Raw genomic sequence first — 27,983 nt, 5'->3', positions numbered from 1 at the left:
CTCTAGCACTGCAGCCTTAAACTTCTAAGTATTGGTCTAAATTCACTTATTTCACTACGGCGTCCAATTCAGCACATTTTGCACCAACACATAAAAACAAAGCGTTCAATTACAAAATTATGCACTTTAAATATTATTGAACCGATATACATATACTTGTGTTTATAAACTACATTGGAAATGTATTTATTTTATCTCGTGCTCACTACAGCCTCTTTGCGTGCCGCGTCCTGCAACAATTGTGTGTCCACCTCGTCACCTGGCAGTTGTACGTACCGCACGACGGAGCCGCGTATGAAGCAATTTTTCACAGATAACATATGCGGGTATTTATCGGGATCTGTCACATTAATATCAGTCAATTTGATATTCAAGTATTGGTCCACAGAGTGCAATGTGCCGCATATGCTAGATAGAGAATAAAATTAACAAATACCGGCAAAATATGTGCAGCAAATGTGTGCTTACCTCAAGTCATTTTTTAGCTCGACCACAACGTCTTTGCCCACAAGGGATTTGAAGAATGAGTAGAAAAGCTAATTGGAAATATAAAATAATGCTTATTTAATTATTTATATACTCATGTTATATTTATTATTTCAAGAAATATTTACCATTTCGCAAATTTATTTAGACGCTTCCGCTAATTTTTGACAATTGTTTCGGGCAGAACAACAGCTGATTGTGTGGCCATATGGAAAATCCATGGTTTTAATTGGGATTTGTCGGTCTGGCCGTATGTAAAAATAATAATTTTTGTACTACAGCTGATGTGCGATTTTAGACAAGTTATAAACCTTAGTGTTGCATTCCAGCGACATCTGCATGTGAATGCTTTTGTTTGTGTATTGTCTTGATTTCTATAGCAGAGAATGTTAATAAACAGAGAAGGCGCAAACAGAGAATGTTAATCAATAGAGAAGGTGCAAATGTTAGCTGTACTAAAAAATAATTTTTAATGTTTGGGTGCATTTCGAAGTTACATTTTTCGATGTTCTCTCATATGAAAACTAAAAATTAGTACTCAAAAGGATTTGATTTAACATTTGCGCCGTCTCTATTTATTAACATTCTTTGATACAAGTTACAAGATATCTGTTCAAAGTTCATCAGTTAGGGAAAAAGTTTAGTTTGTTTCGAAGCTTATAATGAAATATTACTAATAAAGGGTCTCACAATAGCCGTATTTGGAGTAATAGCCGAGTAATGTAAATATTTTATTATTTTAAAATTTCAGTCTATAAATGTTCTGACTTGACCCTAATATACTCATAATCCCAGGCTCAATAAGTTTCAGCATGACCTTGACAGTCGAGTCTATGTACACTACCTTAAGTCGAGTTCTAATGACCTGAAAAATATAATATTACTTGTAGTTATCCGCATCGACTACTACTAAGACTTACCGATCTAAACGGGGTTAGATCTCCGAAATAAAATCCGCCCCAATTCTGGTAAAGAAAAATCGGCTGTTGTGGGAGTGTACTGCAGCATATTAAACTCCCCTTTATCCAGAATACCCTTTGACATATCAACCATATGTCCAGCGTGCAATGAGTCCCCGCACGACACTATCCATCTCTTTGCATGCCCTGGTAACCCTACTCATCTGACACCGAATCCCTTTGGTCGGACCCCGTCGAAAAAACAAGTTTCCTGGGCTTTCCATTGGATAAGGTCGATGACAACTTATCATCCTAACGGGGATTAGGTACCGACAACTGTTTGTTTGAAGAAGTCGCACGATATGGAGTCGCCTTGTTTGGTATTGAACGGCCCGGAGAGGTCCTTCCCGATTCTGACGGAGCTTTCGGTATTACTCTACGAATGGCTAAGCTGCTATAAAAGTTATACATATGGTGAGATGAGGCTACTCTTGGGTTGTTCAACGGATTGATTCTGTCAAATATTAATAGTGATAAAAGGCTATGATTAAGGTCTTTTTTGGTAGTTAAGAAACTTCGTTCTCTATTGTTGACTTCAGTTTCAGTTCTCTGGATTATTTGCTTTTAGGTACAAAACTACTGGTTCAGCAGTGTTAAACCACCTGTCAGTTTGCACCGGGCAACGCCAGGAAAAAACTGGCTGACGAGTTTGCTTCAGAGCCGCTTCTAGGATGGTGAGATCTATACCCCAAAGGAGCTGTTCCGAAAGCAAAAAAACAGCAGTTTGATGCAGGACCTTGCAATTAACTCCTGACCTGCGACGGGCAAATCTGTTAGTGGAATGATATATAGTATGATTCAAAGAAATTATAAACGTCTTCGGGACAGATTCCGGCAACTTGTGACACTATATACTGGTCACTGAAGACTGAATGGGTTCGTCTTCAAAAATTATTAATTAATGAAAATCATCTATGATAGTTGGCATCAAAGAAATAGAGAATATCAACATCTTTCATTGATCGACTCAACAAATTTCGATTAAAGTTTTGGTTATGACGCTTGTCAATGTCAGATTCTTATCAAAAGTTCTTTTTTTATCAGTCCGGGTCAAATTTGATCAGATATTATACATTTTTAAGGGTTCTCTTTCAGTTCAGTAGTTACTATGGCACTCTTTAGACCTTCTTACCACATTCATAATTTATACTCGATCCCTCCGAAAAGAAAGTATAGTTATATTGCTTTGTAATAACTTTTAAATTTATTTTATTTTAATTTATTATTATATTTTTTTGTTTTATTTATTTAAAACTAACAATAATAAGATCTGTTTTAGATAAAATTTAAATTTTAAATCACAAATGTTGTTACTACAGGTGTATGCAACATGCCAGAATCTGCCTAATTATTTTGGTTTCTTGGGTATTAACTTAGACATACCGCTGTATGGATGTATGTATGTATGTATATAGTACATATAAATAATTAATTGCCGCATAGTTTTTCATTATGGTTTTGTTATTGTTTTTGTGTTGTTGGTTTTTTTTTTACCCCTGGGACGTGCAACAAAATCCGCTCAACTCACATATACATACATGGTGCTTGCTGCGCCCACAACAAGTCCCCACCCCACTTGACATGTAGCTTAATACTAATAAATTCGTATCCTCTATTCCATAACGGTCAATTTGGTTTATTGCTCTACATTAAAGTAAGAATTCTGCATCAAGTACAGCTTGTCAATCGGATTGACGAGACTCGTGCTGAGATTGGCGATGATGTCGTGTGGATTGGAGTGTTGATTACCCGAGGAGCCGGTGGACTGCAGCTCCAGATTGTTGAGTGACAACGAATCGGTGTCATCGTCCAGTTGATCGAAATTGCTGCCATCCAAGGACAAATCGGAGCTACAAAAACTATCATTCGAATTATGCGGGTAATCTGCAGGAATCAAAAAAAGAAGAAAATAAATATTGGCAATGATTACAAATGGAGAATTTCACACTACACACCATCGGGCGAGAAGGGTAGGTTCGGATTCAGCGGTTGACTGCCGAAACCGCTGTCGCCTAAACTCAAATAAGCGCCATCCACACCCGCTATGCCACATTCTTGCTTTATATCCTTGTCGTCCTTACCCAAATCCTTCTCATCGCCGCTGCGCGAGCTCACCGCACCGCCATTGCCACCGCCATTTTTCGCCTTACGTTGTATTTTCTTCATTTTGGCGCGTTGATTCTGAAACCACACCTGCACCACGCGCACCGACAGTCCGGTGTCCTTTGCGAGCGCCTCGCGCACCTTGCGACACGGCTTGGGCGATTGATCGAAGGACGCTTTGAATTGTTTGCGCTGCTGTGATGTCAATATGGTGCGTGGCCGCTTTGGGCCGCGTCGTCCATCACGCGGGCGCATCAAATCATCATCGTCCAGTCCGACGAAACCGCAATGCTGTGCTGTCGCCAAGTAGAGCTCTTTCTCGAGATCGTGTCGACAGCAGAAGAGCTGGCCGTCACGCAGCAGGAATTGCTCGCCTTTCTGCAGTGGCAGTCGGCAAATGTAGCAGATGAAACAAGGCAGGTGGTAAATGAAAGCGGGTATCGGTCGCATGACCATCTCATGTGGCAGAATCGGATGACAACAGCCGGTGCATTTGATGCTGAATAATCTAAAAAATACAATTTTGTTTATTTTTGATTAATTTCGTCCATTTTTGGTTGCTGTTTTGGCGTGTCTCGGAATTTTACCTACCGTTCGTAATCGAGTTTACAATAAAGCTTTGAATTGCGCACGTAGCAGGTATTGAACAACTGTATTCCACAATAACAACAAGATAGACAGTGTTCGTGCCAGTTCGATTCGCCGACATTCATGAGATAACGATCGTGTATCTTTTGTCCGCAACCTTCGCATATTTCGTAATTCTTCTCGCACTTCACCTGTCCAACTTCTGCAAATAAAGAAGATTTGTGGTTTATATTTTATGATTTTAGTGAAAAGCTACAAGAAAATATGATATATTTGAGGTTAGTTCGTGGGTTAAAGCAACTTTAGCAACAACCCCCCAAAACTAGTTCGAACCTTATTGACGCTGGAGAATTTGGTAGCGGAAACTACTGTTCTATTGCTTGTGGTAACTATTTACTGTTCTTCTAAAGCAATGTTGGTGTCTAGTCTTCCAACAATACTGGATATAAAGACAATTTTATTACTCTTTCACTGTCTACACTACCGGAGGTACAATTACAATGAATTCTAAGTCTTGTAGACCTCTAAAATCTATGCAGAGTTTAGTGGGAACTAAGACCCTTTCAAAGTGACAGAGACAAAAGATACAACAAAACAGCTTTGGACGAAATTAAACAGCAACTTCTATATTATTTGCTGATTTTTGGCCATCAAGTGATCCAACAAGTCTGGGTATTCACTATTTGGCCCCAATTCGAGATACCAAGTTCAGCTGGCCCTTCTCCAACATATCTCCAACGGAATGGAAATCTTCCTCTTCCTCTGCTGCCACCGGCGGTTACTGAATTGAAAACCTTCAAAGCTGGAGTGATCTCTTCAATCCGAAGAATATGACCTAGTCAGCGCGGCCGCAGTTTCTTGATTAGCAATAAAGTTTGGTCTTTGTTCGTCGAGAGAGCACTTTGCTTTTTATTTGCCCAGTCAGTCCAATGTAACTCAACTCCTATTGGGAAGAGTAATTTTGCGTTAGATTTCAAGGCTGACCGTTGCGGCTGACTCGAATAAATTCCAGCTTAGAGACCTTTTCGACTTCTTTTTACAGCATTTGAGGTTATATGTCAACAATAACGCGCCGGTTGTTTTCCTTAAAAGCGTCAATGGTCGCGTAGACAAGCGACTTCACAAAACTCTATAAGAATAGTCCAATCGTTATTGTTAAATCGCACGATCTTGGAGGCCACGCCACAAGCCCATGACGTCAGATAGTGGGGTTATCAAAGTTTCTTTCAACAAATTGATTATTTCATTGGCTGTGAGGCATCTAGCGCAGTCTTGTTGGAACCAAATGTCCCTCACATTAACATCTTTCAATTCAGACCCGAAAAAGTCTTATTTCATGGCTCTCTAGCATTCCCTATTGATTGTGTATCCTATATACGAACTTGACTACCGTAAATTAGATTTTTGTAAACAAAGTAACCTTTAATCCTTTCTATCTCTGAATAAGCGATAAAGCGATATCAAACAGATAATACAATTTATATATACATACATATGTATGTGTATATTTGAGTATATTTATTTACTAACTCATTTATTGATTGAGATAATACTATTGAATTTCACAAATTGTATATGCAGTACCCTAAACGAATACGAAGAATTGTATCAATGGAAAATGCATAAAAAGAGCATATAAATAAATGCAATAAATATATGAATATATACGTGCATACATATTTATACATAGGAATGCTTATTGCACTTGATTATCTATAAATCCATTAGTTCTCGATCTATTCGGCGCAGGTTTATAGATAAATTGCATGTGTTTATATAAAGGGTAATAAATTTCGAGCTTTCCTACTTTTGAAAGAAAAAACGCAGAAATTTCAAATTTAATGGGGAATGTTTTTATCATTTGAGAAAACATTCTTTGGCATTTATTTTTTGAAGATTATCTCTTTTAAATGTTGGCCGCGGCTACGTCTCAGGCGGTCCATCCGTTGAGTCCACATTTCGATGACTCGTTCGAGCATTTCGACTGGTACCTAGCGAATGATGTTTAGCTGCAAGTCCTGAATCGAAGCGGGATTATTCGCATAGACTTTAGACTTTACATATCCCCACATGAAAAAGTGTAACGGTGTCACACGATTTTGGTGGGCAATCGACCTGCTTACAGAAGTTGAAGAAGCGGCGCCGGCTGGCTAAAATCAAATGTCGCCGAGATTACGAGGTTCAGTTTCAGGTATAAAATAGTGGGTTGTCAATACATTATACTCGTATGCCCAATAGATTTTATGATGATTGTTTCGAAAGTAATCAGCGATTTATTTTGAAAAAAATTTAATTGCTTTGACTCCGTAGTCGATCTACATACAGGCAACATCCGAAAAAGTATCGGACCCGTATAGAAGATTTTTCAGCTTATAAATAACTCAAATCCAAAAGCCAAAAACAAAAAGAAACAAAATCATTATTACAATAGATGAACACAGATAATTATCGCACGACTAGTCAACATTTTGACTTTAGACTGGCTTCAATAGTTGAAATTTCTATCAAAAATTTTATTGCTTCGATCACTACTTTACGAATATGTCTAAGAAGATCGTGTGCAAATCTTTAAATCGATCGGTAAAAAGAAATTTTGCTCACTGATGGATTTTGGAAGCCCATTAGGTTAGATTAGTTTAGGTTTAATGACTGATCTAGAGAGATCGCACGTGGACTACTATATGTATGTAGTCCTTTGTAAAGCCATAGAAAAGAAGAACTCCTGTGTTCGAACTTATAAATTATAGGCTTCCAAGTGTTTAAGTCTTGACCTCTCAACCACGGGACAGTCAAGAAGGAAGTGTTGAGTGGTTTCCACCTCAACTTTTGTAGGTTCCGTCTGGTAAGATTTCCAGCCTAAGAGCAAGGAGAGGCTAATCTTGCTGAGGACAAAGAGATCCCTAGATCTTTTGTGATCCATTATCGGTCAAAAGGCTTTTGCGATAGCTTCCGCGAAGCCCCGCTATCTAGTAGTAGAACATAAGAGGATACGGGAGCACCGACCCGCTCTCATTGTACTAAAAGCGGTTCTAGAGTGCCTTTCGCTGCTAGCTCATCAGCTTTAAAATTTCTGCAACTCCACTGTGACCTGGCACCCATACCAGTCTCATCACAAAGACTGTCCATGCTATTGCTAGCGAGGTTAGGCACTCCCTGACCAACCCTGAATGCACTGTTAATGAGTTCAAAGCTAATATCGCCGACATGATATCTGAGTGGATGATTATTTCGCTGAAGGAGGCTGCACTCCGGAGCAGTATATTGTCTGCTACCTTAATGGCTGCAATCTCGGCTTGGAAAACACTGCAATAGGCAGGAAATCTGTGGCTGGAGTTGATAGAGAGCTCCGTACAGTAAAACCCTCCGCGAATCTTCACGCCAAGCTTTGACCGCATCCGTAAAGAAGCTCACTGCCATTCTCCTGTAGCGGCTTCTTTCCACCCTCAACTCCCTCGCCGGTATATGGGCAGAGAAGGTGTCGCCAGACTTCATGATCCAGCTGATTTGGTATGAAGTCGAAGTGTGTAAGGATTTCCGAGTGTTCAGACTGGCTAAAATATCATATCTCCGAAACTATTTGCGGGATAATTTTCAAAATTTCGGGGAATAATTTCAAATATACATATAAACATCATATATAACATATATATTATATGTACATACATATATGCAAAAAATAAATTCGATTTTTGTAAACTCAAGTGAATATAACCCCCTAATAATCACACAATGCAGCCTGACATATACACATACATCTTTGTAGTTATGAGTATCTGTGTGCCGTCATCCATTCGAGCGCTTAGGGTTCATTGTTGCGTGTCAAATGTTGAAAATTGTATCCAATATCTGCCACAAAGCGCCTATTTAGAGACACATTAGCTGCTTGATAACAGGTTATCTGCGATATTCGAACAAATAATAAAGGCATAAAAAACGAACAAAACAGACAAAAACAGAACGAAAACAAAGTGAAACAAAATAAATACTGTCGATTGACAGCATGACAGTTAGGCACTCGAATTATGATAAATTGCTTATCTATCCATGATTTGACTGACTAAGGACAAGCGATGGGGCAACGAGTATGATTTCGAAACAGTCAATACAAATATGTTACAAACATGTTCATATCCTTACATAAATATGTATGTATGTATGTGTGTGGGTTTGGTTGGTTGTAAGTTGACTGCTGTTTAATAAATGACACTGCTATTTCGCGTTCTATAAATACAAACCTGTTTATTAGGCTGTGTCAAAAAGCTGACTTATCGAATTTATGGATTAAAATGAACCCACATACTTGTATATAAGAAGTAAAAATGTTAGGAAAATGTTCAAAGGTATGGGTAAGCGCTTTTAAAAATTTTTAACTATAAAAATTTTTGAATTGAAAAAAAAACTCCATTGAGGTGGATTTTTGAAAAAATTGTCTGCTCTACAATTATCCATGATATAAAAAATGTTTCCAAACTGGTTCAGGATTAATAGTATTTTTATTGCAAAAGACTTATTTCGTATTATTTATATGGAAAACTTGAAATACTCATCGACACTTTTTAAAATTAGCCCGAAAATCCTGCCCTGCAGCAATTTCTTAACTATGTTTGCCCACAAACTAGAGAAATTTTGTTTGACCGCGTGACAGTGTAAACTGTAATAATTTAAACATTGGTTTAAGGCCACTCGAGACGGCAGAGGTAATAACAGATCTCTGAATCTTGAATACGAATTTTCGTGAGATATCAATGGGTCTACTGTCTAGTCGAACTAGGGGATTTCGAATCATTTGCAATAAGAAATCGTTGACTTAACCAATCAGTTATTAAGTTCTTTCAATGGACTATATATTATGGTATATATTCAATCCAATCTGATTGTTTTTTTTAATTGGAAAATTGTACCATTAAAGAAAGAGTAAGAGAAGTTATGTCTTCGGAGGAAAAAATCAATATATTGGGTAGTCAAAAAAGTCTTTTCGTATTCCGTTCTAGGAATTTCGGTGTGAAAGATGCACCTCGCTCTGGTCGACTTATCGTTGAAAAAGTCGATGAAATTATAGAAAAGATTGACCAGTACCATCGCACAAACAGCCACGACATCGCTACGGAACATTCATCATCAAACGGTTTTGAACCATTTAAAAAAGACTGGCTACCAAAAGAAGCTCGATGTTTGATGTCCAAGCGTGGTGAAGCTCAGCAAATGGTCGCAAAGCTGTGTGTTTGGTGGGATTGGAAAGGAATTAACTACGATGAGCTGATCCAGCCTGGTCGAACGATTGATTCTACATTTTACTGTCAATAACTGATGAGATTGAAGCAAGCAATCGAAAGAAACGGCCAGAACTGATCAACAGAAAGAACTTCGTCTTCCATCAAGGCAACGTTAGACCACACACATCTTTGATAACTCGGCAAAAACTGGGCGAGCTTGGCTGGCAAGTTTTGGTGCATCTATCATATAGTCCTGACCTTGCACCATTGGACTACCATTTGTTTTGGTCAATTCAAAACACCCTTAATGGAGTAATGTTGGCTTCAAGAGAAGCCTGTGAAATTTACTTGTCGCAGAGAAACCAGAAAAGTTTACACTGATGGAATAATGTCTCTAAAGAAAAAATGGAACATTTTCTCCGAAACGTCTAACCGATCCACTTGAAATCTACACACGACCTCCTTTGAATATATTTGTCAGGTAATAATCGAAAAAATAAGACTTTTCATAAGACCTTTTTTGAGCCACTCTATACGTAAATTTTTTGAACAAAAAACGCATTTTTTAGGAATACGTCATTTATTAAAATTCAAAATTTTGACTAGTTCTTCTATTGCTACCTGCATTCATCTATGTATTGCACCAGTAATATTTTTTTGGGAGCTTGAAATAATTTTGAGCAGTAAACCCTCCACTAGACATCGTTTACGGAGGAACAGTTGTTGTTTTTGTTGTTATGGCAGCAGAATTCAGCCAAATTGACAGTTCTCGCCGGATAAAAAATATGGGTGCGTTCCAGTTACGTAAACCCGGCTGTCTGGGAACATTGTGGAGGTCCTCATAGAGGTCGGCTTCGGAATCAAGGAGACCCACAACTTTTCGGAAGGAGTCACCGATTACTAAAGTACATTAAATTTCGTAAATTAACATATTCTTAATTTGAAATGCCTCTTCAACAAAAATTCACAAAAAATAATGTTTTTTTTCTGACTTTCAAATGTTATAATCCCTTAAATATTAACTTCTTCTGAACCTAGTACTTCACAAACTTCAGTATAGCAGAAAAAAAAGGAACTGGAGTTAAATTTCAGTTGCATCTCTTGAAATTTCAAATAGCTTTGACTTGTTAAACTCAAATCTAGTGATAGCAGTTTTCTTTCAAAGAAGGTTATGGGAGCCTTTGGTAATCATCTTACTTATGCTTGATCAAAAGAGTTTTGAGAGAGTAACAGCTTTTATTCTAGGAGGGCTGTGCTCTATTTCAAAGAGTCTCATATACTCAAAATCAAAAAAAAAAATTATAAATTAAATTTTAATTTCTCTATAAATTTAAAGTACTATAAATTTCCAGTTTAAAATATTATACATTTCCACTCAACATCATTTTAAGTCTTCAAGACCAACTGCCTCGGAACTCACTCTAAAATTGTGGCGAAAATTACTTGAGCCTCATTTAGTTCGGGACATCAATGGTTGGAGTGCAGAAAACATTTCATCTAACGGTATCCTAGCCGTTGGAAGGTGAAGTCGAACGCCCACAACGCAGAGTTGCATTTGGCGACGGCTTGTCGCTCGCATGCACACATGTCAACAGGAATATTTGTGGTGGAGCACAGCGCTGCGACATACCGTTAAGCCAAAGTGCAGTGAAAGCAGCTCAAAACACACATATGTATGTATATAACACATACATTTATACATGATACACACATATGTATATATGTATGTATATAGAAATGTACAAAGCTCACATATATTCTAATAATATGCATTTAAATGAGCGCTTGTACAATATTTACTAGTTTAGACATGCATTGCGACGCACACACACACATACACATTTATCTGCGCTGTAGTAGTATTTAGTAGACTTGAGGCGTTTCTCGACATTCTGACATTGTTTGCGAATTTTGCAAAATTCTAGGAGTTTATGCGCATGAAATTTAGTAAGAAAAATGTGTGTTTATTTCAAAAATTCGAAGTGGCATCTGTTATCAACCGAAGAATGAGTGGATCTGCAGGCTATTTGTTTGTATGCATGTATATGGACGTATGTGTGTGTGTGTGAAGAATTTGCTGTGCTTGAAATGCACGAAATGGCGCTTCATAATGGCTTAAGCAGGTATTTATGTGTATGTGTTTGTATGTATGTGTGTGCGTGTGTGCTGATGGACGCATGCAAATTTTTAGTGGCCATCCAATCGCTGCGTTATATAATTGGTGTGTGCGCTTTTCAGGTTCATTGCCGGCATAATTTCGTGGTCAACTTACGTGCATCGCATTCCGAACGAGGCAAGCGGCGGGCATTGCACCTACACAGCCACACACACAAATACACACACAGTCATACTTATAAAAGGCACAAATTGTGTAGCATACGCGTAGGTGCGTGGGCTGCTGGGTCTGCTGTTGTGGAGTTTGCATGTGTGCGTGTGTTGGCTTTAGGGTTTTGCCTTCAAATAGTTGCCTACAATTTGTCGTGCGTGTGTGTTTGTTGCTTTGCCTTTATTTTACTTGCAATAAATAAATAAAATTGTAAATACATAACTGCTTTTTGGCTTAAGCTGCTTGACTTGTGGTCGGGGTTAGAAGAAAATTAAAAGCCAGTGCACATTTAAAGATTTTTTCTTATGTAAATATTATGTTTCAATTTCAAGCTAAAAAGTGAGCAAAAATGTTAGGGTGATATTTAAGTGTTTAATGCAGAAGAATTCAATATTTTTCACACACTTTTAATTAGCAAGGCATGTAGTTTATTCGTCAAGAAATTCATTTGGAATAACAATTCAAGTGATTTGTATGAAATTTCAAGATTTTACATATTGTTCAACTGTGACGTATAGCAAAGCAAGTTTATAATTGAACAAAATATTTAAAGAAAAGTTAATGCCATTAAAAACAACCAACGAAAAGTAAACAAGCACAAGGAACAAGTAAAAAAAATTGTAAAAAAGGTTTAGCAACTTGTCAAATATTCTAAAAATTCAATTTTAAAATTGAATAATTTTATTGTGCAATAAAAAAATATTGCGCAATAAAGAAGAAGTGTGTATTTTTATATTATCAAAAAATATACATTCCAAATTAAAAAAAAGCTGCTATTTTAAATTGAGAATTTTTGATTAAAAATCAAGGTAATTTTCCAATAATGACAAAATGGGGTAAAAAAATTAAAAATTAAAAATTTAAATTCAAATTTAAATTAAAATTTAAAAATTTTATTTTAAATTAAAAAAAATAACAGAGTTCATGCAAAAAACATGTTTAAAAAAAAATAATAATATATCACCAATAACTTGGTTATTTGAATTTTTGACATAAATTTTGAGGTTATGTAAAAAAGGTTGCAGGTAAAACTTATACAACCTTTAATTCTCTCCAATTTTATCATACAACTCTTTTCCATTGGTCTCGTAGTTTTGCCGGAAATCACGATAAACCATTTTTAACGCTTAAAAATTCAACGACTCGCCTCCCAATCCTCTTCCCAACCTCGTCTCGTCCATAAGTAATTTTTCCTACATTTTTGTTATTTTAGCTCACTTTTCCAATAGGTTTCTAGTTTTTTTTTTTTTACTTTTTAACATTTTCATACGCTTCAGCACTAGCCTAATACTACATTTCTAACCTTCCTCCCAACTAAAACAGCAAATTTTTAATCTGAAAATTCGTGTAAATAATATCTATGATTTTTTTAAGTCGGTTCAAGTTTTTAATCCGCAACCAATGTTTGGGTGCTCATATATCCCGCATTACTTTGAGGAACAATTTATGTAATGATTTTTTTTTAACTAACTGTAAATAAAATTGTTAATTGCAGTTTACTTTTCCTTTCTTTCCTTGACTGAAATTTTTTAGTACGGATGTGATAGATACCAGATTTGTTCTTTAAATCAGTTCTAATCTCAGTTTTTGAGAAATGGATCTAAATGGATTTTGCCCACGTTCTTTTCTCCCCAAGCAGACGCTCATTTGTCGGTATCGACTATATCGATATAGCGTAATCTGTCAAAAAGTCTGACATGTCAAAAAAGGCTTTTGAAAAAAGTACTTCTACTTGGATCACCTAACAAATAGCTGTCTTTGTTAAGAAAACTTTTTTATTTCACAAAATATACCTGGCATAGATTATTGTTCAAGACAACGCAACAATTTCCCAACAAATTATTGACTTCGGAGCTTAATTCGACTTGATGGAGTTAAGTATTCATATCGCTCATTTGCTGCAAGACCGGCATAAATCAAAAAACGTGATTTTTGAGTTAATGCTGCAGAATTCTGCTGAAATCACATATTCTTGTTCAAAGAAGCATTCATATGATTACCTTTTATATAATTTGTTGAGAAGAGGTTTTATTTTGAGTCACCGTTTAAGGTTGTAGTCAGTTGAAAACTTTAATTTGCTCACAAAATCTGATTTTTTTGTCTAGACAGTCTTATAATAAATGAAGTTGAGACCCATTGAAACGAAAGGGGATACCTAAGAGATGCTATCTTTTAAGTCACCTACATGTCTATTATCCAGCGGTTGAATCGCAATACGTTATCAAGGTTTTCTAAGAAAGAAAAAAACGATTACGAAATTCTTCTATAGATTCTTTTACACTAAGTATTTTAAATTCTCGTTGATTGACTTCATTTCTCACATAAAATGGTTCACGCTCTATAATGCAAAATTGTCATTTTGAAAGAGAAAATTTTGAATCAACTGAGCTCCCCCGAGCTTGAGAAGGTACTTCCACTAAACTCTTTATTTTTAGCTTCACATTGATCCGTTGACAGTAGAAGCCAAGTTGCAACACTTCTATCAAACTCAAACCAAAAAATTCATAATATACGTAATACTTTTTTTGGGCACTTTGCATCAAATCAAAAAAATTAAATTTTGTATAAAATTGTTTTAAAAATAATATAAGCTTGCCTTTTACAATCCTAGTATCTATCAAGATGTTTTCTGTGGAACTAGCATAAAAAATAGCTTTTAAAAATTACATTTCGAAGAATTATAAATTTTCAGTCTATAAATTTTCATTATTTTGGACTAAAATAACAAAATCATTTGTAATAAATCACATACATTTTTTAATTTGCCAGCTTCAAAGTAGTTTAAAAAAAAAATCCCTTTCAACAGCTTAATAACTCCTTCCAACTAAGCTATCCACCGTGGACGTAAGTTTATCAGAATACTGTATATTAAGAGGTTACATGGGTTAACGGGTTTCAAAAAATCAATTTTTTTATTATCTTGTTAAATTCTGCAATACCTCTAGAATATTGTCAAGTTGATCCGAGGAATAATTTCGGAAATACAGCCTTGAGAGCTTATGGACTCGAGGCTAACTAGGCTAAGTGTGCCGTCTTTAAACACATTTTTATCGAAACTGTGTTTTTGAAGACGGATGACAAGATTTCTCGAGAACTATCCAACCGAAATTCGTAAAATTTTACACAGGCTTTGAGATACAACTCCTCAAGAATTGGAAGAAGGATTTTTTGTTTTATTTTTCCTTCGTCCAAGTTCTAAGTTAAGGTTTTAACTAAAACACGCATTTTTTACTTTATATGATCCCGTAAAGAGTTATCCTGTCAACGTGGGCGCATCTTTATTCCGAGGGGTCATCGAAAATGGCACGGTACTTTTAAATTTTTTTTTTTAATTTCAGGATTTCTTTGCTAATAGTGTATGTTTGTAATAATACAAATTTCTAATAAAATATTTAATATTTTATATGAGAAAGAATTGTTGAAAACTGCTGTTTTTTAACCGAGGAACCCATGTAACCCCTTAATTTGCTTTCTGTAATCCTTGAAGCTGCTGAGTTTTCTTGAATATGATATCAAAAATATTTAACACACAATACCGTATAAGTTTTCGATAATTTTTAGCAGCTATTTTTTTTTTTTTGAAAGATTTATTTGAAAAGACTTTACTGTTAAGCATACCATAAACTCAACGCTTTGACACTTCACTAGAAGGGAATTACCATCATCCCATAAAAAACCTTACTTTTTTTTGTAGAACTGAATCCTTTCGGGTGTTATTTCAACATTCTTTGTTGAGTGAACTTTGGCTGAAAATGTTCCCTTAAACAGTAATACTTTTACAAAACACACTCGTTGTAATTGCTACCAACTTCTTATTCTAAAATTGAGTAAATCGTTATTTCGATAGCTTAGCGCTCAATCTCCGACTAAATGCCAATAAAGAAGAAGCTTTCAATGTTTAATCATACTTCCTGTACTTCATGTCATGACATTGAGGAATGATATCCGAAACCACGAATGCAAAAAAGGTTCACTTGAGCGCTGTAACAGTTATATTAACAATTTTCCAAAGAATTCTTGTTCTTTTCTTTTTTTAATATTTCACGAACCCTCAACACGCCTAAAATTTGTTTAGTACTCAAACCTCTTGATCCGAGCCAAAAAAACGCTTATTTATTTTAAACCACTTATAAAATGTACATCTCAGTAACGTAACAAAGTACAAAAAAGGCAAGAAATCTGAAAATTGACTCTGGCGACTTAGTTACCCATTATTTTCCAAAAGTATGAAATAAATGTATTCAAAACTTATAAGGTGTAATTAAAAAATATTTTTCGCTTTAAATCAAAATTTTTAATAATATTGAAAATAAATATTTAAATTCTTAAAGCTTACTTTTATTAAATCTTCTCAAGAAAACCCCAAATTAATCACGCCTTCTTGTAAACTTAAAGCGCCGACCCACACAAAGCTACGACTAGCCAGTATCCTTGAGATAAATAAAACACAAACACACCTCTGTATATGTGTATGCAACTTTAACCTTGACTATTTTTAAAGTATGACCAAGCTATTCTCAATATTTTAACGCAATTTCCACGAATGTACACACCTTAGCGGGGAACCTAGCGAATGGCTCAAATGGCTTGCGAATGTCTCGACACGCGATAATTGCCCAAAAACGCTTGCCTTTAACACTTTTCACAATTGAAATTTGTTGCTGTTGTTGCGCAAAATTATTCAAAACTTTACGAAAACGCTTAACTAGTATTTATTATACCTGTTCGACCATTACAGCCCGCAGACAGTTCGGACAGCGATGCTGTCGTCGACGCCGTCGCCGTCGGCAATAAAGCGGCCGGTGTTGGAGCCATAACGGAGGCGGACACCGTCATTAAGGATGACGACGACGAAGGTGATGACGAACACGATGTTGAAATTGAAGTGGGTATCATTAAAATGTGTGCCGTGGAAGTGGCGGCAGCGGTGGCGGCGGCGGGACACACGGGTATGGCGGTTGCAAGTGTTGCACTGGAATTGACTTCGGGGGCTGCCGCAGTGGCTTTTTCGCTTGCGGCTATGTTAAAAGCCGCCTTTGCTGACGGATCGCCGCGGTGCGGTGACGCGACGGACGCGCCTGCTGTTGCAGTTGCGGAAACGGTTGCAGTTGGTGTAGCGGGTGTCGAAGTGGCCGCTGTTGTTGGTGTACTGCTGTTGCTGCGATTAAGTGGAGCGCATGTTGCATGCGTCGGCGAGGCAGTTAATTGTTGTTGTTGTTGTTGTTGCACTTGATTATGTTGTAGTTGTTGTTGCTGTTGCTGCTGGTGTTGTTGTTGTTGTTGTTGTTGTTGAAATTGCTGCTGTTGCTGTTGTTGTTGCTGCTGTCCACAGTTGCCACTATTATTCAATACAGTTGCGCTGCCGACCGCATTGGGCGCATTACCAAATGTACGCGTACCGCCATGATTCTGATGATGGTGTGAATAAAAGCCAGCGCCACGACTCAAGTTTGTGGGCATTGGATAGAATTCAAGCATTGTCTACCAGCGTTTGCTACTTTGCTCTCGATTAAGACACCGTTATGTCTTATGCAAATTTTTCTTTTAATTTTTTGTTGTTGTAATCACACACTGTTTACGCGCATTTAATTGTGATATTTGTTTTAGTAAAAAGCTTGAGCTTTCACGCACATTTTGCACTTTCACTGCTGACCACTGCAGCGTTTCAACACGTGTGGCAACACTCTTGCGGCACTCACTTTCTATGTATGTATGTATGTATTTATTTTATATTATTTTTACTTTCAAACTCACTGCAACTATTTATTTGTATTTTTTGTATGTGTGTGTTTTTCTGCGTTTTTGTATACCGTTACTTAACGTTTTGACTTGCATGCACAACCGTCAACGTCCGCTGTCAGTTCACATGTGAATTTGCAGACGATGAAATCATAACATTTCACTGCCAACACCGTTATACACAAGCGCACATATAAAAGTCGGCCGTGCGACTCTCTTTTTGGGCGCCCATTGGCATTGTCAATTGTCAGCGCTGAGCGTACTCCGCAGCGTGCTGCAGCATGCGCAAAAAAAACAGAAAACAAGAACTTTATAGCCGTTCAACCCTTCGTGCGCGTTCCGTGTGTTTACAAGTCGTTCAAGTAACAATAATATTCCCACAACAATAACACGTGAACACTGATAAACATAGGCTGGAGCAACCACCACTAAACGGTCATAGGAAGTCGTGAGCAGGGTTGCCAAAACTTCTTTATGAGTTTAAATAGTTAAAAAAATTTTGAAGTGAAATATTTTATCGTGTGACCAGCGCTTAAGCTGTGGATATACACGCTTAGTTGGATTTTTAAAGTTAAAGTTTTTGTTTTAAACTCCGCTATAACCGTGTAAACGGTGTCTACGCCAATAAAAAAGAAGAAGAATGACACATGGACCTGTTCAACACCTTACTGAATGCTGAAAGATCTAGTATTTGAGTTTCAAGCGAATTTGCTTTGAGTAGCAAGTTATATCGGCTGAAGGATTCTGATTTTAAAGGGTTTTGTTGCTTGGGGATCGCAATTGTGAAAAGCTCTTCAAAATAGGTTTACAAATGATCCTAAACTGTCAATTTTAGACTTATATAGACTCAATATACATATTTTCTACCACAAAAATATATGAAACTTGTTCTCTAATTTGCTTGGAACCCTTCATTTAGCTTAGAAGCTCTCTCACAGTGGTATCATTTATTGCTTAGTCGTCAGTTTGTTTCAAATCCTTCATTTTTTATCACAAATCGCTTTACTCGAAGGACTTCTCGAAGAGAAAAGGATCAACCCGATGTTACAGGCATCAAAAGCCAGAAATTAGACTAAAAAGAAGATATTTCCCACAAACGTCGGGGTTTAAATTATTATCATTTTGATATTTTCGTAATAATGTAATTCTATAATAATGTATTCTAGATTTCTTTTATAAATTTTTATAATTTGAAAGAAGCAACTCTTGAGTTTTCTCACGTATTTTTAGTTTTATAAATATTTATAATTTTAGAAGGCTCCAAAAGATTATATTTTTCAAAAGTTTGTAATATATTCTTTAATAAAGGGTAATCGCTTTAAGGATTCGCTACTTTTTTAAAGAAAAAACACAGAAACTTCAAATTTAACCGTTGTTTTCTGGATGAAATGACAGCTTTTGAATGTCGTCGGGCTACTCCTCGATCCAAATGCGGCAATTTTGATTATTTACATACCCATGGAGATCGAAATGGGCTCCATCGCTGAACAAAATTTAGCTCGAAAACGTCAGCTGTTCTTGGAACTTTTCAAAAGCCTATAAAGCGAAGCGATGTCTCTGTGGAAGGTAGAGCATCTTCAGTCTTTGCACAAGATGTATTCCGTACGCATCCAATTTAGGATCTCGACGTAAAATGCGCCAAGTAGTTCCATACGTCAGTCCGAGTTGCTGCGAACGACACCGCGTCGACTGTCCTCAGGCTTTGTGTACACTCTCGGCTACGGCTGCTGTATTATATTCTTCTGGACGTGGTCTATTTGTGGTTCCTTAAATTTAAGAATCTTTGATACATTTTTATAATTTTCGATCAGAAAAGTGCTTGCAATATTATGAGACGAAATTCTCAGGATCAAATAATCCAAAAAAAATATTAAAAAGTTAACAAAAAAAAAATGATGAGCTTCACCAATTTTTTTTAACTAAAATAATAAATAAATGTATTTTTGCATGTGAAATAATAATTAATTTTAATTACATTATTTTTTAATTCCATTTATTATTTTTTTTTTAATTTATTAATTCTTGTGTTCTCTAAAATATTAAAAAACTAATAATTATCATAAGTAAAAACCCAACCAATGCAATACAAATAATAATAACAACAATATTGCGAGCACATGGCAATACTGGCTAACCAATGCGATAACATACTAACTTGGTAAGGGTTGTAAGTTTAAGCCAAACAACGCGCATGACCCAATGATTATTATTACTCAACTTCAGGCAGAGTCAACCCTCAACGGAGCACAAGCGAATTATTCACTGCCAACTACAAACACACACACTCACATGCACACATGCACATGCTCGTAAGCAATTGCGAGTGTTTGCGAGCGTTTGCGCGAAGGAAATCACTCATGCACGATTAAGTTTGCCTTGTGTGTGCAATGGAGAGGAGGTCACATCCCACATGGGCGCTGATTGGCTGGCGCTGCTCAATGCTGGCAGGCAATTTTGCTGAGAGCAGAGAATCGATTTGCTATGACAGAAGGGAAATTTACTTATGGCTTTTGTGCTAACGGCACTTCCAAGAGGGGAAACACTGCTGTAAAGTTGGCATAAAATTCAAAACGAACTTTTTCTCTCTTTTCCATAACACATTTGTATTTGCATTGTAGTTGTTTGTGTTTTTGTTTTTGTTGGCGGCCACAGCAAGCCGCTTTGGCACTTTTCTATGCAATGACTGCATTGGCGAGCGTTGTGTGGTGAGCGAGTAAGTGAGCGTGAGTGAGTGGTGACTGGTTTGATGATTGCTCGCGAAGGCAGGCAATGCAAGAAGGGGCAGCGGGCGGCAAGACAGCAAAAGGGCGGTAAGCTATTTAAAGGGGATGGGCGAAGACGCAGAAAACAAAAGCAGCAAAAAAACAGTGGATATTGTGGAAAGAAGGCAGACTTTCTCGCCAACTTGGAAACAAAGTGGACGACACTTTCTTTTGAAAAGAAAAAATGGTGGCCTTGTTTTTGTTCGTGCCAACGTCGTGTTGTTCTTGTACAATTGTTATTCGACTTTTTTTGTGGTTGCAAAGGCAGAACATAAATAGCACAGCAATGCTATGCGCATACATAAAGTTTGCCGATAAATATAGGGTGTTTGTATAAGAGAGAGTGTAGGAAAATTTATAAAATAAAAAAAATTTATTAAGAATGTTTATAAAAATTATAAAATATAATTTTGGAGATTTTATAATTTTTGCAATGTGGTGTAGAGTTAGTTCGAAAGTAATTTGGAATTATTGGTTTGGTATAAATTATATAACCAGTTTTCACCAATAAGAAAAAGAGCTAAAGAGTATTAAACCATCACTTCTAACGGTTCATGTGCTCGAATGAGGAAACAAAAAGGATTTCTTAGCGTTTACTTCTTCGAAAATAAAGTCTATAAAACGAGTTTTTTTCATTAGCATTTGCAAGCTTGATATTTATTAGGCTAGGTCAGCCCGGGATTTTCAAACATTCGAAAAAAATATTTTGGCTTGAAGTTTGTGTATTTTACGATCATAAAATTGAGTTGAGTTGCTAAAATACTATCGGAGCACGAAAAGATTTCAAAGCATTTTTTTCAAAACTTTTTCAAGTTGGCGACTATAGAACCGAGGACTATTTACTTGAAATTTTGACTGCAGATTCGCAGTAAAATAATCTAGTACATAGTTTACGAATGATGTTCCTTTATCGATGAAAGTTTTTTAACAAATGGCTTCTAAATTTTTCAAATGAATATGAAAATGTGAATGTGAAAAGAAAATTCAACTTGTCGAAACGTTCTTTCAGTTTATCATTCAGTGAGGCAAATTCCTCTGAAATGGCTTGACCGATCGATTTGACCCACAGCAGTCGGGTCTACGTAACCGGAGCAGACCCGAAGAATTTTGCTGTTACAACAACAACAACGTTCTTAGATTATTTTGTCAGGTGATAATCGAAGGAATCCGATTTTCGATAACAACTTCGAAAAAAACTTATGTACATATGTATATCTTAGGATGACTTGACTTTGATTTGAAACAGTTTTAAATAAAAAAATTTCTCTTACCACCAGACATCTTTTTCCGAAGTCCTCCTGGAGACTAGCCGCGGAATCAATGGTATCCAACATTTTTCCAGATAAATTGCCAATGATTAAAATATATTAGATTCCGTAAATAAAACCTTTGTTTATATATTTATATATTTTTTATATTAAAAGGTTCTCCAAAAAAGTTTAAAAAGTTGCAACCTTTCCTAAAAATATGGATAAAAGATACCATTAATTTGGGAAATGTGAAATTTTGTGTTATTAAAATTTTTTATGCAAGTATTTTTTAAACAGGTGGCAACCCTCGTAAATATTTTTCCAATTGTAAACTGCCTTAAACCGCTTCAGTTTATAATCTGTGTTTATATATTTATGTATCTAACATAAAATTTTCAGGCTATTTTTGAACAGGTGGCAACTCTTATACAAAAAATTCTCAATTGTAAACTGCCTTAAAACGATTAAAATTTTCAGATTATTTTTGAACAGGTGGCAACTCTCTTCGAAAAGTATTTTCAACTAAAAAATTTTCTGAACTTCTTAAGTTTTTAATGTGGTTCTGTAACAATTATTATATTTTTACTGCTTTCATAGAGGTGGCAACTCTCTTTATATTTTATTTAGTCTGCACCAGAGAGCTTCTTGTAAAATTCGGGTGTGACGGATAATTGATACGTGTAACACAATCTCTTTGCGATTGAGGGTTTTTTTGTCTTGCCCACAGCAACTACACTTCAGAATTTCGAAAAAAAGATTAAAACAACCAAATATTTTTCAAACTTATACGGATCACAAGTAAGCAAAGGTCATAAGTAGTAGGAAATTTCATTAAAAAAATCATACATAAACCTTATATGACTTACTTGCTCTTTGACAACAAAAAATTGTATCTAGTATTCTAGGGTCTAACAGTTAGTTAAAAAAAAATTTAAAAAATAAAAACAAAATGGCTGGTTAAATTGAAGTTTTCAGTAACAAAATTCAAATTTCTCTAATTTTTTTTCTATGTCATACCCTACACAACACCCTATCAGTTGACTTTCCGCCTGAACGACGTCGAACGTCAAGTCTACTTAGAAAGCCAAACCAAATATGGCGTTGCCAAGAGTACGAGAAAGTTGGTTTCATCCATTTTCCTTTGTTCATTTTGTTTGACTTGCAGCATTGTTTTTGTTGTCTTGTGCATGCTGGCATTACCAAGTTGCCAGCACCACATCTTTTCTGACTCGATTCTTTTATGGATCAGTTGATGCGTGGAAATATTTATTCTAGCCGTTTGCCTTTGTTTTTACTTTTGCTGTTTTTAATGCGAACAATACAGCCAAACACACACACACATATATACACCTACATACATACATAGCGTGTAGTAGAGGTCTATGGTCGTGAAGAGCTAAGTTTAGCCAAACGTTAAGGGGTTCCAAGAACATTGGCAGTGTTCCCAATGCAACAATTTAAATTTCTAACCAGACAACCATCTATCCAAGAGCACGATTTCAATTGGTTTCTGAAGTGTTTGTTGTGTTGTACGAGTATCTACTGTGTACAACCGTGAGGCGGAGGGGGGTAATATGCTGTTGCTTGGGGACAAAAGCAAAACACTACAAAATCGCATATTTTATTTACACATTCAGATATATACACATACATACTTGAGTTCGTATGTGTGTGTGCAATAGATAATAGTAAACATGTAAGCTTAAAGCTCTTTAATAGAAAAAAATTTGATTTGTAATGAAAGAATATATTTAATGAGTGTATATTGTATATTAATATACTCTGCACAGTCCTACATTTACATATACATACATATGTACATATGAAGATATTTGATAAATTTTTTTTTATACTAATACTAATACTAATATTCCAAAAGCTTAACCCAATTATTAAAAAATAAGTACGGAAGGACTAAGTTCAGGTGCAATCGAAAAAAGCATATGTTGGCAATATTAAAAAAATGTAGTGAAAGGGTTCAACTTTATTGTTCAACGAAAACGTGAAAGGATTATTCAAATTTGGCTTCATATTGACTTATTTTGAAGACCATAGATTAATTTGGTTTTATTACTATATTGACTCTGCGTCAAAGAAAAACGTTGATAGCATAAATAACGGGTGATCCAAGTAGACAAACTTTTTTCGATAACCTTTTTTTGACAGATCACGCGTGAGTTGTGTCAAGCCTGTCATGTTAATTTTGCTCAGAATTCTTTAACATTCCATCATGGAAAGACTTACGCCTGAAACAATCGTTCAACTTAATTGCGAAAATTCACGTTCTGTAAAGAATGAATTTCGCGAGCTCCTCTCAATTTATGGTCAACATAATCTGCGTACTGAGCGCAACAACCCCACCCATCTTGAGACTCAGCATTTCATTTTTGGATAATATTGGACCAAATAGACCACGTCCAGCAAGCCGTGAAGAAAATATAGCAGCCGTAGCTGAGAGCGTACATGAAGACCGTGGAGAGTCGACTTCGGCGCCGTTGCAGCAACTCGGACTTGACGCATTTAACGTCGATATTTTAAATGAAAGCATACAAAATACAGCTTGTGCAGGAACTGAAACCGATCGACTTTTTTAAGCGACACAGCTTCGCTCCATGGGCTCTTGAAAAGTTCCTAGAAGATCCCACGTTTTCGATTCAAATTTTGTTCGTTTAGGACGAAGACCAACCTTCAACCTTAAGAGCTATCATTACATCTGAAAAAACAACGGTTTGGCGTGGTTAGTGTGTCGGTGGAATCAACAGTTTTATATTTCTTTTAAAATGATGCCGATGAGAACATAACCGTCAATTAGCAACTTTATCACGCCATGATAATCGACTATTTGATGCCTGAAATTGAAGCTCGTTATCTTGGCGACATTTGGTTTGAACAAAACAGTGCCACTTCCCACACATTGCAGCAATCAATTGATATGAGAGACAACTTCAGTGAATAGATAATTTCATGGTTTGGGCCGGCCCGTGACCCACCAAGATCGTGTGATATCATACAGTTAGTATTTTCCCTATGGGGAAGAGTAAAGTCTAAGTCTATGCGGACAATCGCTCTTCGATTCAGGCCTGGGAGGAAAACATTACGTGTATCATTTCCCCCAATTACTCAGTGGACTCAACGGATGGACCTATCTGAGACGTAGCCGCGGCCAACATTTGAAAAATGTGATCTTCAAAAAATAAATGACAAAGAATGTTCTTTTGGGTGATAATAAACATTCGCCGTTAAATTTAAAGTTTCTGTGGTTTTTTCCTTTAAAAAGTAGGAACCTTGAAATGGGTCATCCTTTATAAGCGAACATTTTTTCGACTGGTGCTCCTGAAAAATAGGTTTTTTAGGCAATTGTAACCCTTCTGTTGTTACTATCAGATAGAAAATTCAATCTCGCTTTCCAAATATTTGAAAAAATTATCTCGTTTCATAGAATTTGTAGGAAATTGAATCTTCTACAAAAAGGTCCTTCTAATGATTTTTCGTAACAGAGTGTTTGATCGCATGTCAAAGATGGACAACAGAAAAGAAAAAACACATTATATTTTGCAGTTTTTCTTCAATAAAACGAAAAATACCCAGAAAATATTGAATATTGTCCTGTGCTGACAGAATAATAGCCAACCTTGCGCAATTAGGATTCACCTACACCCGTGGCCACGCAAACGTTACCACTCAAAATTTTCAAGTATTGTGCATATTTGACTACTTATAGCGGTATAGAAATTTTTTATTTAGAAATAAGTTAATGATAATCAAAAATATTAAAAACAGAAGCAAAACACATTCAGCTATAGATAAATCAATTGAAAGATAGTGAACTTTACGAAATGAGCTCGAAATGTTAGAGACTGACATGCGATGAAAAATTATATTTTTTATTTTTTTTTATTTATTTAATTTAATTTCATTTACACTATATTTGAAATTAATATTTTATTTAATTTTCTTAAATTGAAATACGAAGTTTAGTAGGTGTATTAATTAGAAACAATAAAATCGGCCGCTTTTGTATAAGCACACAAAACCTAATTTGTGTTTTACTCATTAACGTAATAAATTAAAAAGAAATAAAATTAATTATAAGATAGATAATATAATTTAATTTACTTATGCGTACTAAAAACATGAAAAAAACAAAATTGAAGAAAATGCCGAACGAAACAAAAAGGCCGAAAAAATTTAAGAAAGTATAGTAGTAAGGTTTGCGTGGCCACGAGTGTACATGCTAGGTGGTCCCTTCTGACAAATGAGAGGAAAAAACGTGTGCAAAATTTCAGATCAATATTTCAAAAACTGAACTACAACAAATAAACAAATTTCGGCTCTCCCACTAGAGAATAATCAATATTTTTTGAAAAGCATAAGGCAACTTCGTTACCGACAGTACCAAGTCAAAAATAATTTTAAAATTCACGTCGATGTAATAGTCATAAATTTCAAAGTTACACGATAGTTAAAGAACGGAAAGCAGGTCAGACTCTGCAATGGTAAACACGTGGAGTCCACACAATATCTGGGCATTGAGGCCACCTATGCTAAAGGCGAAAACTTTTATCATGAAATCAATTTTTCACTACCAATGTTTGGCCATGTCTGGAATCACCGTATTATTTGAAACTGATGTGCGTGACGGTGTAGACATATGTATTTGTGCATGAAATCTGGCAATTAATCTTTAAAATATGTAATTTTTTTTTTTTTATAAGTATTCCCCAGGATTTTGTGTCTCAAACTGCCACTTCCGTGCTTCATTGTCTCCTCTGCTTGATGTGTCTTTTAACTTTTCATGAGACCAACGCCAGTAATATGCTTTGCCATTCGGCTAATTAATCGGTTTTAATTTGACCTAACTAGACTAATAACCTACTTCCAATCTCTACAATGCTCCAATGTTTATATACCCTGCTGCATTTTAGTCGTGCTGCAATATTTTTTTTATATAGAAGAGGTTTCTTCTGCTTAATTGCCGCTGTTAGGCTAATACTGTGCAGAGCTTTTCATTTCGTCCCTTCCCTTTTGGGTTTGTTTGTAGCCACTGCAGCTTGATTTGATGTAGTTTTTTTCTTGGTAGTCATAATATGATCCATAGTTTCACAAACACAAAAAATTCTTTACAAGAACTTTGATCGGTCAATTTATGCCAGCTAATTATATAATAAGCAAAATTTTGTGATATAGTATCTAGTCATAGGAAAAGTATTCCATAGAAGTACTTGATTTCGATCATTCAGTTTGTATGGTCGTCAATATACAAGTACAATAGTAAACCGATATCGGCCGTTTCGTCAATGAGTGATTCTTGGTGAGAAAAAGATGGGTGCAATATTCAAATCGATATCTCGAATACTAAGGGACTACTTCGTGTATATACATAGCTTAATCGACTCAGGTCGTCACCCTGATCATTATATACATATGTACATACATACTATAGGAGACTCTGACGCTTCATTTTGGATGTTGTAATTATCGTGTCAAACTTAATATACCCTGTTCAGGGTAAAAAATATGGAAATCGTCGAGCACGACTGCCTTGTAAGCACTGTTTCGATTGCCAAAGAAGCTCAATGTTTTGGTTCCACTTGAGTTAATGCAAGACAGTCTTGAACCTCATTGAAAATGCGGATGGTTTTGTGGATATGAAAAGGTGGTCACACGCGTCAAGCGAAAGCAATCGTGGTCGAACAACGGCGAACTGTGGCTAAGTCAAGAAAATTTTAGCTATGGCCTCGATGCAATTAGAAAGGAATCATGTACTATGAGCTATTTCTCTACGACCAAACTTTTAATTCGGATCTGAACCGTCAACTTTGGACTTTCTTTATGAAAAAATCGCCTAGAAACCGATTGATTTCGCAAATAAAAGAGGGATTGCGTTTCAGTAGAGCAACGACAGCTAACACACATCGATAGTGACCCGGCAGTAGCTCCGAAATTTTAGCTGGGAGTCTATTGCGCATTCCGTATTATTATTGATTAGATCTGCCTCCAAGTGAATACTAATTTTTTCTGTTTTTGGCAAATGATTTTGCTGCTAAAAAATGTGTCAAGAGCAGATTGTGAAATCCACGGTCTTAGTTCTTTAACAGTCACGATGGTTTCCAAGAGAGTGACCTTACAGAACTTGCAACGCACAGCATCTGTCAAAGAAGCCTGACGAAAAAACGTTGATGTATGTATTTAGAAAAAGAGGAAAACGTGCTTATAGTACATATTTTCTCTTTGTTATATTAATAAGTTCAATTTCGAATTTCGAAAATCAAAATTTCGAACTTAGAGGCTAACTTCGAAAAACAAAGAAATAACAATTTTTAATTATTACGCGATTTTTCGAAAAAATTAGTTTGGCTGAATATCCAGAAACAAGTGAATTTTTCCGTTGTGTGCTATATAATCACACATACATACATACACACAGATTTACATGCAAAGTACATCAATAAGTCCCGATAAATTTGCACTTTTTTGCTTACTCAAATAATACTAAATTCATTTGCATCTAAATGATGTCTAAACGGACACACAAACACTTGTAAAGTAGTTGTGCA

At 35.9% G+C, this 27,983-nt stretch overlaps 2 protein-coding genes across 2 annotated transcripts; both read right to left on the bottom strand.

Moving 5' to 3' along the window:
* Positions 1 to 109: 109 nt before the first annotated feature.
* On the bottom strand, positions 110 to 706 carry LOC105223926 (U6 snRNA-associated Sm-like protein LSm2). Its single transcript, XM_011201819.4, has 3 exons — positions 615 to 706; positions 469 to 536; positions 110 to 408 (listed from the first exon to the last, which is right to left on the bottom strand). The coding sequence occupies exons 1-3, from the start codon at positions 615 to 617 to the stop codon at positions 192 to 194; spliced, it is 288 nt and encodes a 95-aa protein (XP_011200121.1). The 5' UTR covers positions 618 to 706; the 3' UTR covers positions 110 to 191.
* Positions 707 to 2,636: 1,930 nt separating this feature from the next.
* On the bottom strand, positions 2,637 to 17,789 carry LOC105223965 (LIM homeobox transcription factor 1-beta). The gene is made up of 4 exons (XM_019989442.3): positions 16,397 to 17,789; positions 4,140 to 4,338; positions 3,401 to 4,056; positions 2,637 to 3,329 (listed from the first exon to the last, which is right to left on the bottom strand). The coding sequence occupies exons 1-4, from the start codon at positions 17,151 to 17,153 to the stop codon at positions 3,082 to 3,084; spliced, it is 1,860 nt and encodes a 619-aa protein (XP_019845001.3). The 5' UTR covers positions 17,154 to 17,789; the 3' UTR covers positions 2,637 to 3,081.
* Positions 17,790 to 27,983: the final 10,194 nt, after the last annotated feature.

Source organism: Bactrocera dorsalis, chromosome 5, assembly GCF_023373825.1.
Source record: "Bactrocera dorsalis isolate Fly_Bdor chromosome 5, ASM2337382v1, whole genome shotgun sequence".
NCBI classification, from domain to species: Eukaryota; Metazoa; Arthropoda; class Insecta; order Diptera; family Tephritidae; genus Bactrocera; species Bactrocera dorsalis.
The sequence above is the reverse complement of the archived record's forward strand: the minus strand, read 5'-3'. Positions and strand labels throughout refer to the sequence as shown.